At 44.4% G+C, this 15,079-nt stretch overlaps 1 protein-coding gene across 12 annotated transcripts in view; it reads left to right on the top strand.

The window, feature by feature from the left end:
• The window catches only part of LOC137099933 (RNA binding protein fox-1 homolog 3-like), a 380,706-nt gene that overhangs the window by 349,685 nt on the left and 15,942 nt on the right, over nt 1-15,079 (top strand). For 11 of the 12 annotated variants that reach the window (XM_067477381.1, XM_067477386.1, XM_067477377.1 and 8 more), the window contains 7 exons: nt 2,861-2,914; nt 5,240-5,332; nt 6,111-6,171; nt 6,260-6,313; nt 11,445-11,577; nt 12,570-12,609; nt 14,928-14,986. In XM_067477381.1, coding sequence (XP_067333482.1) covers nt 2,861-2,914; nt 5,240-5,332; nt 6,111-6,171; nt 6,260-6,313; nt 11,445-11,577; nt 12,570-12,609; nt 14,928-14,986 — 494 coding nt within the window. The remainder of the gene's footprint in view (nt 1-2,860; nt 2,915-5,239; nt 5,333-6,110; nt 6,172-6,259; nt 6,314-11,444; nt 11,578-12,569; nt 12,610-14,927; nt 14,987-15,079) is intronic. The other variant, XM_067477384.1, reaches the window with a different exon arrangement.

The raw sequence follows: 15,079 nt of genomic DNA, 5'->3' as shown, positions 1-15,079 counted from the left end.
AATGAAGGGCTCATTAGCACGACCACAGTGGACCATAATCAGTAATTAGAAACTGTGATCTCTGAGAGCTAGCAAGTGTGGAGGAAATGAAAACACTCCAAGCACGAGTGAGCTCTGTGCAGCACCCATGCTGCGCTGCTTGAGGGTGCCCTCATTTGTGCGACTGGGTTCTTCAGCAGTGCTACTCTCAGTGCACGTAAGGGCTCTCACAGCCTTCCCTAGAGCAATCAGGACCTCTGCCCACCCCCCCATCCTGCTGTCACACTGACTGCTGCGCTTGAATACTGGCACTCAACTGTTTGAATGCATAGGGCTGCTGTAGCGTAATTATAGGTTTTTGAAGAGCATTACGATGTTCAAGCTAATCAAAGGTGGTGGCACAGTGGCCTTTATCTTGTTTGTTTCTTCCACACTAGGGGGACTAAGGCATAGACTATACAGTGTGTCATAATTTCATTTAGGAAAAAGGCAGCATGAGCAGAGGACTATAAAGGTGTGTTTGCTAGTTTAAGTTTCTCTGATCTTATTTATGGATTCTGTACTTTTTAAGATATTCCAATGTTGCATTTTATATTCCAGGCAGCCACTGATTTGCATTCATTTCATTCTAAATATCGTTTGAGTTGTGTAATCCAATTTTTACAGTATTTCTCTATAATGTAATTTAAGACACAGTATGTAACTTTTTATAACATTTCTCTAGAAATATGCTCCGAATCATTATGTGGAGAGTCCCTGCAAATGGTAGCAATGCAGAAATATTAACTTCTAAACTTTTTTGAGAGAGGCTTGCACTTCTAATCAGACAATTTAATTATATTTCCTTCTTGATTAGTAAGTTTTATATTTATTTTTTGGAACTTGACAATGATTAATACATAAAGGGCGAAGTGTAGTAGAGCAGACTGTAAAACAGCACAGCATAGCAGGAAGAGGGACGAGTCATGGGAGCAAAGCAGATTGATTCAAGTGTCATACAATGGCTAGTGTAAGTTGTGTATTGTAGAATAAAGTAATGAAAACCATCTTAAGAGACATGAAGAGAAACCACTGAAATAAAACGTTTAAATGTCTTAAATGATCTTAAATGGTTTGCAAAATAGTCTGCGGCAACATAATGTTAAAGTATAGAATATATAATTAACGAGGTAACACATGCAAAACCACTAATATTGTTCTTTAATTTTTAGGCGCTTCTGTTTATGTTGTTATTTCATTTTCGTTCTGAATTGTTTTGATAGTGAGTCTATAGATACTGTGGACGTAGCTGCAGCCTCAGAAATGATGCCAGTCTCTCCCTTGTCCTCCCACTGGAGTCTCCTCCCGTTGGAGCTATTGTTTATCGATGCTGCTGAGGCAGCTGTTTCTCTGTGTGTGTGCGTGCGTGCGTTTGTGAGTTGGTGGGTGGAGATAGAAGTGCATGAGATCACTGGTGAGCAGCGAGCAGTCCCCAGCGCCATGTGGAAATCCACAAAGACGACTTCCACTGAAACTAATTAATCGACGCCACAAGCCCATTACGCTCGGTTAAAACAATTAGCATCTGCACATTGCGTGGGGGAAGCATTGTCATCTCAGGCGAAAAAGGGGCATCACGCTGGGATATAAATGCTTGTGTGTGTGATTGAGCCAGCGCTTCACATTCGAATCAATGGAGCTGAGCACCATATGAGACAGATGTGTGGATGGGATCTATGGAATGTGTTTGTTTTTTTTTTCCGTTTTCCAAAGAACAGACATATATAGGGCAGGGGGTGTTGCTGGAACCCTGCTGGAACAGAGGATGTGTTAAGTAACTAAGTTTTTGGTTTTTCTTTTTTATTAGTTGGCACGGAGAGGTCAGTGCAGTGGCCTCTTAAGTGCAAGGGGACCCTGGTTTTTTTGCTACCCCATAAACCCTCGGCTTCTCAAGCCCACTCCACTCACTCCAGCCAGATAATAGCCAGCTCTTCCTAACCCCTATTAGTGGCTCAGTCAAACGATCTATCCATTCCCATTGAGTGTCGACCACATGGAAGGCCCATTTCTTCCCTGTTGTGCCGAAATGAAGGCGACGCGGACCGCTTGACAGGGTAATTACTTTTAATGAAATAATACGGCCATTGTAGACAGCAATTAAAAGTCACTCTCACTCCACTCATTAGAGGAACTTACAGTTTACTTTCATTCCTCTGTTTTCTAATGATCCGAAGGCAGGCCTGTTAAATCGAAAGGCTAGAGCATGTTAACCCCTGGGGACCAGCCCTTAGGTCCTGTTGACTGTGAGAGCACACAAACAAAGAGAGGAAGAGAGAGTAAAGAATAGAGGAGACACCGAGAGGCTTTTAAAAGGATAGAACTGATCCACCGAACTCTCCACAAGTCAGAGCTCAGTTATCTGCTCAGGAGACTTGAGGAAGTAAGTTTTCCCCAAGGTGATCGAGGAGGTGGAAGGCGTTCCATATCTTAAGACAGCATCAAAATAACACGCAGTGCCTTTTTTTTATTTTTGCTTTACAACGAGCAAACAAACACCACAAACGGTGCGATGTATGCAATCAAAGATCTAGTATTTCTACAGATAGTCTGATCTCCTTGATTCTCATTTATTTATTCTCGCATGGCCCTGATAGAAACACCATAATGCATTAAAGCAGCAGCTATGAGTTGTCTTTTTAAAGCATGCCAGCAAGCTTCAAGAGCTGTTTGCTGAGCTAACAAATGCAAATTGAGCGCCATTTCCTCACAAAAGTAACATTTCCATATTGCCTTAATGGTTTTTCTTTCTCCAGTCGTCCTTCTCATGAATTCACAGCCAGTGAGGCTTTCTAACTCCATCTCTGCCCTGCTCTTCTCTCCTGTTTTTCTTTTCTCTCTGCAGCAATTTGGAAAGATTTTAGATGTGGAGATTATCTTTAATGAGCGAGGATCCAAGGTAAGTGAACTAGAACACCAGCTGCTTCATTACCATGTACTTCTTCTGTTTTCTAATGATGGCATTAGTGTAGTGTGTACATTGGCTGAGAGTAGTGGTCTCTAAGCTTGGTCCTGGAGAGCTGCATCCACCAGGCCTCTCTTTCTCCTTCTACCTCCCTCCCCGGTGTTTTTGTTGTTGCAGCTCTAACGCAAGTTGTGAATCATTAGCCATGTAAATCAATTAATTATTGAGCTGTTTCACAATTCACTTCATCCACCAGCAGGCTGCAGGTGCTCAAGCTTGTGGAATTGAAACCACTTGTTTAGGAACCCGCTCCCTTTTGAAGGCTGGGTGTTGTTTATAGATTTAATATCATTCAGGGTATAAAAATGTTCACCGACATGTTGTGCAGATAAATATACTGTAGTTTTGTTTTTGTTTTTTTTTTAAATCCAGAGGCTCATGCTGCTCTTATCCCTTACATCAAGCAGTGGACAAACAGCAATGCAGCCCAATGGCACAGACAAATAGTTTGTGAAAGACTTTTACCATTTTTCAAGAAATTGCCCTTTAACATGTACAGAAACAACTGGATATTTTTTAGAACTTTATGTATGGTTTATAATACACTTATGTATCTCAAGAAAAACTTGAACACCTAAGACAAGAATACCCACAAACCTCATAAAAAAAATAGCCACGGTGTTGAGTGTTACTGCAGCATCAGTCTCCTAACCACCTACCATGGACAGGTGAAGCCTGTGGAGGTGTGAACAGCCGAGTGCTACTCATCCAGCTGTTCATTTAATAGAGTGTACTAAGCTCCACAGCTTTCCATTCATAAAGGAGACAGGCTCCCTGGCTGGGTGTTGAGGCATGAATACTATTGATTCCCATTCATACCTGGGAGTAGTTTGGGTTCATATACTGGCATGCAGGGAGCCCTGGAACCAGGCGATGCTGCTGCACTTAGCCCTCTCTGCCAGACAAGATTGAGCACCGGATAAAACTGCCTCCTCTGCCGTAACAAGCATTTATTGTTTGTGCCCTACAAAGCCATTACCCATGATGCCTCTCTCTCTCCAGCACCCTGTGTGCCATATAATGAACCTACCAGGCCATTAATAAACAATCTATTTCCTATGAAGCTTTGGCAATTTGCATTCAATATGTTTGTCTCCTTTGAAAAATGGTGGCCCCGCTCTCCCCTCTTGTAAGCTAATTATTTGTGCATGATAAAAAAAATAAAAAAATAAGATAGACGGGGTAACCACAGTCGGGTGAATGTCCAAAGGATTAATTTTGCCCTCAATTCCTTTTTTGAATTTATTTCTTTATCTTTCTTTCCCCAAGGACAGGTCTTGTGTTATTTATGCTAGGAAAACCAGCCCAGAGATCCTGTGTATGCATACAAGATCACACTGCTCGCCATATCTCACATGTATTACATCCTCAAGCAATTATCAGCCGGTGCCGGCCATGCTCCCTGTTCCCCTGCCCATACCTCTATAAGTATATATAGAAACCAAAGCAATAGGACTTGTTTGGCCAGCATATCTTAATGCTTCCACTATAGAGCTCAGGTCCAGTATCCCAGTCCACATAACTCAAGAAAATGACAAACCCCCGCGGGGAGCAAGGGAGACAGAGAGCTGGTGGGGAGGGGGATGGAAATGAGAGGTTGGGTATATTTTGGTCGGGGTTTAAAGTCAATATCCTCACCCTTCTCTATCAGAGGATGGTATTTGCAGTGACACCATTCACTTTTTTGCATCAATGAGCCGGTGTAATTGTGCCTCCATAAAATGTCCTACTTATTAGTGCATTGAATTAGAAATAGTCAGAGATCAAGTTAACATCTCTCTTCAGAGAATTCATCCTCATTCCTTCTCCTGTTGCCCACGTCTTCAAAGAGAGATGAGGCTGTTTGAGCGGCCAGGCTGCTGAAGTTGTGTAGATAATTATACGACTATTATGGCAGCTAACACAGTGTTTTGCATCCACTGCTTCCTGACATTCACCCATGGCACCGGTGCTGTGCTGTTTAATTGGGTAAAGTAGGCAGGTTTGTTGGTGTTGTTGTGTGAGGTCATGTCACCGTTATCCTCTTCTCCTCGGATCTCTCTGTTTGCTGTTTCCTGACGCCTCACTAACTGCCTCTAATTAATCTGGCTGCTTACAACTTGACTCTGCTGCCGCTGCTGCTCACCTACTCCTGTCTTCTCACCTCTCTTTCCCTTCTCTCCTCCCTTCCCCTTTCTTGTTCCTCTGTGTGTGTCTGCGTGTGTGTTGTGTGTCCATTCTTTCCTTCTTCTCAACCGGTGACTAAATTGATGGTCTCAGGGCTTTGGGTTTGTAACTTTTGAAACAAGCACAGATGCTGATCGTGCACGGGAGAAACTAAACGGTACAATCGTAGAGGGACGCAAAATAGAGGTGCTTTCATATTTTCTCTTTTTCCCCATCTTTTTCTACTTTGTGCCTGCTGCCTTCTCAACTTTCCTACAAACCCATGCATTACTATGTGGCTGCAGTGTGTATGTGAGGGGGGTATCTGCATCCCATGTGTGCCTGGATGCATGCATGCATAATGGTGCTTATAACTTGTTCTCAGTAAAATGCAGGATCCATACATGCCAACCTGGACACGGTAGTTGTCCATCATTACCCGACAATGCAGAATGAATGCATGCTATCATCCTCTGTGTTCTTGTCAAATCTGAGAAGACCTGCATTCCCCTGTCACCATCATTTAGTGTTGCCTGCTCTAATTCTGCTCTTGTTTACGTTGAGCTGAGCCCCCACTCAGTCATTCTCATCAGGTCAATATAAGAGAATCAAAGCAGTGTCTGTGTTGTTTCTTTTGGAATCCATTTGTTTGTCCAACCAATTACTGGTTTTGGAGGATTTCTTTTTTTTTTTTTTTTTTTTTGCTTTTTTTGTATTCATACCTGTGGGTAATTGGTGCATGCTTTCCCTCTTCTCAGTAATTTAATAATGCATAAAAAACTGAAATGAATAAATTCATGAAAGGGTGAACCAAACTCAATCACTACAAACACATTTACATAATCATTGGTTTGTTTATCTATTATTTTATGAATTTGTCTGAGTTCGTCTTGGTTTGCTGCTTGCTTTTGGCTCATCCTGCATGTCTGGATATTAAATATGAAGGTCTGTAATCACAGACCATGTGTTTTGTTGCTTTGAACAGGTGAACAATGCAACAGCACGAGTGATGACAAACAAAAAAGTGGCCAACCCTTACACAAATGGTAAGTGCTGCCCTGTATCATAACAGCTTAAAATCGTAACATTTCCATTTAGTTCCTATTATCAATTAAGTTGTTCTTTGTCCACCAGGCTGGAAGCTGAATCCAGTGGTAGGAGCTGTCTATGGTCCTGAACTATATGCTGGTAAGAGACCTACATCTTTTTTTTTCTTAGTACCTTCCACTACAAAACATGCACTGCATCATACCTGAGGCCACTATCAAACGTAGGCAATCCTAATCTGACCCCTGAATTTCTACAATCTGGTTCATCCTGAACCTAGTGAACATGAAATTCCCCTCAAATCAAAGTGAATCTGAGAACGGCCCAGATAAGCAGTGGATGATCCAAGGCTCTCTGAGTGGCTGCGGGAGCCTGAGCCATTGTTTGCCTGGTGTGCAACTGTAAAGCAGAAAAAAATGATTTCAAGAGCAAGCGCCCCTGCAACTGTTATCAGATTGTGAAGGCTGCTGCTGTGGATGGATTTGCCAAGTGCACCAGATTGACTTTTACAGAGCTAACCGAATAAGGGAGATTGAGTGAGCGATATTGTTGGCACCTACCTTGTCGAAGGCCTCTATTCCTTCTGGACTCAGTAATGGAGGAATGAGATGAGCTTGGTGGGGTTTTCCGTATCTCTCTCTGCCTCGACATGCCAGCTTTATTGCTGTATGTTATATGAACCCTTTGCATTTTAATGAGAGAGAAATGGTACTATTTCATTTGGAAGAAGTGCTGAGCACATCGCGCCACTTTAACGGCTTTCCTTTCTGCTCATTAGACTAAAATCTGTTCATTCCCCGGACAGCTTTACGGCGAACCTCTAAATAACTGTCCATGACAGAAAGCAGTCATCTATCATTTTTATTTCAACCCCCTCACCCCCTCCATGCCTCCTCCTTTGCCTCTTACCCAGCTCCTCCCCCTCCCTCGTAACACTCCCTTGGTTTCGACATCTTCTCCCTATAATCACACTCACTCTCACACACACACACACACACACACACACACACACACACACACACACCATACATTCCTCTGTAGCAGCATGAACATGCTCAAACTTATACATACGATCCCAGTAAGGTAGAACTTTCACAAAATTTTACATCTGGACTTAAAAGTAAATTGTAACTTTTGTTGGCAATGGTTTAACTGACCTATAAACACTAAACACTATGACTTACCCTGTTTTTTAAACTGAGACCAAAGCATACCAGCATACAGAAACAGATAACCTGTGAGAAAAGACACAGAACACAGACAGAGTATAGGTCCCCTCTTTCATGCGCACTTTCTTTATTTTACACTCACTCACACACTCACGCACACACAGACACTTTCCAAATCATCTCATAAATCAGAGGGAGTGTGGTCCACCACTTCAGGCAGAGGAAGCAGGAGGGGCTGGGTGATTTATTGGCTGCTAATTTTTCAAGTCGTCTTGACATGGCGCTGGAGTTTGCCAAGCCTAAACGACAACATATGCTTGCCAGCTGGGAAGATGGGTAACATAAATAAGAGATACATTTTTGAAACCAAAACGCCCTAATGAGTGGCAAAAGGCTGTTTTAGCTCTAAAATCAACAACAACACTGACCGTGCCTTCAATTATGAGTTTCCACTTCTGCCTAAGAAGAAAAAAAAAACTAACAAAAAAAAAAAAAAAACAAGAAACACATTTGCAGGATTTAGGATGGATCCCAAAATCATCATAGTTACAGTTAATATACTTTTGGTGGGAGTAAAATGGGATATAAAAGCGATTAATCACTGTTTATCAGTCCTCATTTCTGTGCGGGAGATCAGTGAAATTGGGAGCAATAAATCCTGGCTCAGTGACAGCACACTTCGTCTCTATTCGTCCTGGCGCTACAGGTTTATTGTCCTCAAAACCCATTCAGGAGAATGACGGATGAGAGCCTCACACCGGCTCCCCACTCTTGACCTCTTCCAGGGTACACTAGCTCCTCCTACTGAAGGAGGATGGGGAGGGGAGTATGTGGTATGCTAGGGTACAGGCAGGCAGCGCTAACCTCGGGTCCATGTCCTCTGTTAACACCTAACACTCAAACCTCCCCCAGAGCCCTGCTGGAGCGAGGTGGTGGGGTGGGGGGTTCAGAGAAAGATGTGCAAAATGATTGAGTTCCCAGTCAAATGTAGGCACTGGTAATAAAACATGGCAGTGGCACAAATGATGCGTAGTAGCTGATAGTCATTCAGTATGTGTGCTGACCTTTGACCTGTTGCAGTGTATGCCGGCCTTGTTTATATCACAACTCTATCAGAACATGCCCGTAATCTGTCTCCCAGTGCCTCAGGCATATAGGTCGCTCATATGCAACGTAAGCACCATCTGATTGTGTTTGTCTTGGTCTATTTAATTTGCGTGGCGACACCTAGACAGTGTCTGTACATGCAGATTATACATAGTGGGTGTCTGTGTACAGGTGTAGTGTGTAGATATTTACATATGTGTAAAGACATACTGACATACATTTTCCTATTAGAGCAGTTAAACAATTTTTAAGAAAAACAGAAATAAGAAAAACATTCAGAAGTGTGTGCAACACACATCATACTGTTTTGCTCATCTTACAATAATTAGCAAAGTTTTCTGAATTACTCCTCATGCTGGATGTTTTCAGCACCATGGACAGCTGCCACTTAGAAAACCCCTCATATGGCCAGTCCCCTCAGGCTAGAAGAGAGAGAGAGAGAGACAGACTCTCTTCTGCAGCCAATTCCTGAGGAGAAAGGATATGAGTTGCTTTTCATTCTCCAGTTCATATTTTCCGCTACTAAGGTAAAGTCTTCTTGAGGACTCGTGAAAAGCTACCAGCTGTGTAAATGACAGAAAAGAAAGGCTAATTGCCATCTTAATATATGTAGACAGATCATCTCATTGTTGGAGTGTACGTTAGGGGGATAATTAAGCTCCAGACTCTTGATTAGATTAAGCTGTTTTTGGTCCCCAGTGCGTGGATTAAGTGCTCATTGCCCGATGTATTTGAGCAGGAAGTATTAGAGAGATCAACCTTGTGGAAAATCAGATCTTTCTTTATGGGAGCTGGTTATGACCCCATCATTGGCACAGAGCTGGATTACCTCTGGTCCAACTTGCTCTGCAGGTATTGAGCTTCCCTCAAGTTGACACATATGACATATGAGGTGCAGTGTGACCCCGTCGCCCTTCTGCGCATAACTCATATTTTCTACAGCACCCCTCCCGGAAAAGGTGTTTGACTTTGTTGGCTAGACCAGGTTTGTGTGCTCATACACGATGGCTGTTGTTGCTTTTCACGGGCTTACCAAGGTGTGACAGTGCCTTTGATTTATGGGTTATTTTTGAAGCAGTGTAGCCTATCGCCAACTCATTATGAGTTTACATTCACATACATCACTGCATGCATATTGCATACAAATTTCCCAAAAAGAAAGAAAGAAGCAATTGGACTTTCTGGGGCCCAGAAATAGCAGTGATTTGTTAAAAATGGGGAGAAAAAAAAAACACACCTTAGAAACTATGAAAGAGGATTGTTTTTGCCCTTTAGCAACTGCACTCAAATGTCCACTGCACCAAAAAAAGAGACTAATTTAAATGTCAAGGTCAGCATTATAAATCACATGGGGGAAAGGGGGCACCCTGCAAGTCCAGGCAGTCCACTGGTATGTTGGCAGCAAACAAAGTGCCCTGCACCTTGACGGGTTTGTTGTGGAGAGGGTGGATGGGTGGGTGGGGGTGGGGGTGTGGGGGGGTTACCTGACCAAATGAGATGCAGAGTTTGAATATGTGTGTGGACCCACTAATGAGGCGTGATGTTAATGGCAGAAGACATTAAACCTAGCTCTCTGTGTTTTTAAAAGCACCACTAATGTGTCTTCCTGTCAGCTTTGTTGAAGCAGCGGAGCCAGGGTGTGAATCGTTCATTAGGGTGCTCACTGGTCTTGTCCATCTGCAGGGTTAACATTGCACATGGCACAGTAACAATGGGCCATCACTCCCCAGGCACAGGCCTGTACACCACTGAATATATATATATATGAGCTAACGTGGATCTCCACTGCAGGCTAGTTTTAGCTTTGATTGCAAGGAACAGCCGGCGGTTTCCTTTGTTGCAGTAGATTCATCTGAAACACATTGGAAACATGTTATTAACCTGCATCACTGACCCCCACCATCTCTCCACCAACAAGACCAGACAAGAGCTTGACTGCTCCCCATCGCAGAGCTACCTCTGATTGGAGAAACAGACGTGTTTTGTGATGAATTCACCCAAAACATGGCTTGGAAATAAATAAAGAAAAATAAAGTGAGAGGAGGGTAATGAGGAGGCATGGCTGTGGATGAAGAATAATGGGGCTGCGTGGTGATGGACTACGTTTTTGCAGAGCAGGTGAAAAACAAAGAGAAGAGGGATGTAAAGGAATTTCGATGACTGAAAAAGATGAGTCCAACTTAATCATGTCTCGAGATGGGTGTGTTTGTATGCACCTCCACAGCCTGTAATCAGACAGCCACTGGACTGATTGAAGGTTAAATAGAGAAAGGATCACATCGCCTGTACTCTAATCGGTGACCGCGGACATTTTGTCGCACCATCAAACCAGCCTTTGCAATTCACCCTGAAGCCTTTCACCCAACCTACCCCTTCTGAATTGCTGGTGGCAATAAGCAGAGGACATATGTAGCTGTGTGATTGGCTAAAGATGTCCCAGATGGGTTTAGAGATGGGGTCATGCTGAGGTTTGGGCCTTGGCTGTCCAGCCCATCTGCTCTGTTTCCCCTTGGGGAACTTCTGAACATCTAGTCAGGTTGTTCAACAACCTTCACCTCCCATTGTCTCTACCCCACACCTAGAAACGCCCTCTACCTCTCCCTCATCCACCCGCCTACTGTTCTCCTCACTGCTAGCCCATTGTGTCTGAAGTATGCAAAAGCTGTGGTGCGAAACTAGTGGCATTGCATCCATTACCTGCCTATGCTTCAAGGCTGCCCCTCGCCAGGCATCAGGAAAGGATGCGTACAGCAAATGTGGATCCTTGCTGAGTACGGCACAAAGCAGCGAGCTGGGAAAGGGGAGAGTGCTCGATGAGGCGCACCTAGAAAAGATTAAATCTATTGTTTCCTTGTCTTCCACATAATGCATTCTGTCATAGGGAAAGCAGTGCCACACGTCTCTCTCTAATGTATTCTGTCATATGGTAAGCAAAGCTAAGTCGAGGATATTCTCTGAAAGTCATTTTCCCTTCTCTTGTATGTTTCTTTCCACAGTAGCAGGGTTTCCCTACCCTCCCACAGGCGCTACGGTGGCCTATAGAGGTGCCCACTTGCGAGGTCGGGGGAGGGCTGTGTACAACACGTTCCGCACAGCTCCACCACCACCCCCAATCCCAGCTTATGGAGCGTAAGTATCCAATCTTTAACTTCAATCTAGGAGAGAAACAATATGCACTTCAGATGTTGCTAGTTTTTTTTCATGCTGTAATGTGAGTGCGTGAGTATAAGTAAGACTTACACAGCATGTGCATGTACACACACGTAGAGTATATACTGTATTTCTCATTTACGTCTGGCTAGTTTGTTCTCATTTATGTTACTGGCCCTCAGGCGCTGCTGTCCAGTTACTTTGTTATTCTTCCTAGGTTGAGCAAAGTGAAATCATTGTTGCTTTCTAGGTATATACATATGCTAAGTCTGCCCATCCTTGCGTTTGTAGATTTTCTGTCGACAATATAGCAGCTAACACAGCTACAGGGTGAGCACAAGTGAGCTGTAGAGAGCTGAGATAGCGTATTACTGGGTAGATCTTACTGGACTGTGACCAGGGCCTATGCTGATCTCCTGGTTTTGTGCAGCTCTGCCTTACGCCCCTCTCTTATCAGCTGTGGTCTCTGTGGCCACGGAAAAGGTCTGACGGAGGCCTTCTGAGGGCCCAGTAGAGGTGTCTATCTGTGATTAGATCAGGATCTGTCTTACTGCAAAGAGACTCACCACTGAAGCTAGGACTAGAAAATCCATGTCCCCTCCCTCCCACTCCGGGGTCTTTTGCTGCTGATGGCAGCTGGTTGATTTATATAGAGGAGTCATGTGATGGAGCTCCTTCGCTGCTTTCTTTTGTCCTCCTCTCCTCTCCCCACCACCACCAGCCCTCCCGACAACACTGCAGCACCTGGAAAGACAAACAATTTTAGCAGAGCAGAAAATTGGACGGGGATGTGAAACAGTTTCACTTTTTTCTTTAATGTTTCTTTCATTATTTGTGATACAGTACACTAAAGTTGCCAAAGGCTGACCCCACAGACCTGCAAATAGGAAGAAGGTAAAGGGCTGAGAATCAGAAGGGTCACAAGGACACCAAATGAGCTAACCTGCTATTCCTTTTTTCTAATTTCACAGGGTGGTGTACCAAGATGGCTTCTATGGTGCAGAGATCTATGTAAGTACAGTTGGTTTTTCTTCTTGCCTGTTCAGATGAAACACAAGTAAAGCAGACAAAAAGCCCAGCACTGGAGACAAAAATGTGATCTCCTCAGCCCCCAGCTTTCTCCCAGCCTTTCTGCCAAGTCGGCGTCGATTAGGCCTCTGTTTGCTGTGCCAAGAAACCTGACAACAAAATTTAAAACCCCCTCAGCTCCTCCCTCCTCTCCCTCTTCCTATGATCTCAGACTTTGGCAAAGAGGCAGACTTGGGCTCAGTGTCCCATGTCAACTTAGGTCATCGCTTCCTTTAGATCTGTCTGGGTTTTTGATGTGGCTTGTCTTCTGCAGCCCTCCCCTTTTCTTGCTACCTCTTTCCTCCTCTCCTCTGCTTTTGTATTTGTGTATATGCACAGGGTTTGGCTGGGCAATCCCTGCCTGCTTCAGGCGGTCTGTGCAGGCCTAAGTGGAGCCAGTTCCTCCGGGCCATCACCATGTGGGAGATAAGAGGGGCAGCAGCAGATAGAGGGATTAGCTATCCCTCTGGAGCTGTCCATGCAGGCAGGGTCACATCAGGGCTGGCCCTGGTGCACGTCGTCCTTGACAGAGAAAAGCATGGATGCTGTGGAGATAATGTTGAAATTACCACGCTGCCCTGCTTTGACATGAGTCCAAACGTTTGCGGAGGGATGTAATTTGTCCCTTTGATTCTGCTGCTTTTTTTCCCTTTTGCTGCTGTCGGCTGAGATAGGGAGGTGACAGTGGGCACAGCAGCAGTGACAGTTGCCTCTCACTTTCACCCTGACATGACCAATGTATGGGAACAAAATGCTGAACCCCAGTGATGTATGACTTAAACACCAGCCCACATGATAGGACTGTATTTCACTGGCTTTTATTGTAGCAACATCCCCCACTATAGACGAGGCCCGGGCTGTGCTCTGAGTGATATTGTTTCTTTCTCACATTCGTTCAGCCACCTCCAGCTAAGTCCTGCACCCTGATGTCCCTTGACCAAGGCCTGGCCAGGTTTGTCGATTACTCAACCTGTCAGGCCAGCCCCTGGTGCTTTACTGCCATTAGTTTTGGCACCGGCCACTGCACTGCTTCAGACTGGCTGAGTGTGCGTGAAGGTCTCATGTGACCAAGAAGAAGCTGTCCCCTATCCCTCAGTGTCCTCCACAATCAGTCAGTGGACAGTGGCTTGCTGTCAAAGCCAGACAGCTGATGTGTCAAAGTTTGATGGTGGAAATAGATTGCATGAAAATGCATTAACAAGAGGGAAGCTGGATGCATACTGTCTAAATATACACTACATGCACTAATACATATGCATGCATACACCTCCATATAGAAACACAATGTCCACTTGACAAAATAACAAATGTGCTGCACTGTTGTGTGCAAGATTTGACAATGTGGTAGAGTGATTTATTGGTTCGTGTTTGTTCAGGCTGTTGCTGTAATCAGCTCAGTCCCAAGGCATGGTTGTCCCACAGGAAGTCATCTGCCTCAACTACCGTGACTTCCTGTCCCTACGGAAAAGCTTAAGGAGCAGTGGGATTCAATCGCACGCTATGGCCCCTGACCTGATTTCATGTGCAGCCGTGGCCGTGAGCATCGCACTGTTGCCCCTATGCGCCGCTTTCCATCGGACGTCCCCCTAGAGTTTAAAAATGAATCAAAACATGCATTATTAAAAGCCACCTATCCAGCGTATGGACGCAGATGGGCACACACTCCACTGGCACTAATAGAAAAACAGTGGGAGAACAGCTTCATTTTTCAAAGAGAGTAATAGCGGCACTCCACAATAAGGTCTTTAATTCCTTCCCCACTCTGGCAAATGAATACAGCGGTCCTGACTCCCCAATGGTCCAACCGTCTTCCGCCTCCTTTCTTCATTTGTGAGCCAGAGGGGGTCGTGTAAAGGAAAAAGGGGCTCTTCAATAATGTAGCAGCAGAGTCTCCTCAATCTAAAAATGGGCTGAATTTGGGGAGTTGGCTCACGTGGCCTCTGTTATGCTTCTCGTGCTACTGGGATGGGACTCTCGTGCGACAATGACTCGCTCCCCCCGAAATATGCTCCCAACATCCCAACATCATTCATTCGCCTGTTGCTGCCACCTGCCCTAACATACGATATATCAAACAGCACCCTCTGCTGTCTCAGCTGGGAAATGCGGGCTGACGACCAAAACACTGTGCGGTGACATTTAACTATTAAGGCAATTTAAAGCTCTATGTCTGTATTGTTGTTTTCTTGTGTCCCTGAGATGTAACCTTTCTCCGTGTAGATTGTGCTTAATCATTGATTAACACTCTGGTATTTTTACAGGGTGGCTATGCAGCATACAGATTTGCCCAGCCCACCACCACCGCTGCTTACAGTGACAGGTGAGAATCTTGTTCAAGAATACATTTAGAAATCCAATATAGAGCTGGCAGAGATTGTGTTTTTTCCATTCAGCAAGTGGCATATGAAACACA

The sequence above is a fragment of the Channa argus genome, chromosome 15 (assembly GCF_033026475.1).
Source record: "Channa argus isolate prfri chromosome 15, Channa argus male v1.0, whole genome shotgun sequence".
Taxonomy (NCBI): Eukaryota; Metazoa; Chordata; class Actinopteri; order Anabantiformes; family Channidae; genus Channa; species Channa argus.
Note: the sequence above shows the minus strand (reverse complement) of the source record. Positions and strands in the feature narration are given on the sequence as shown.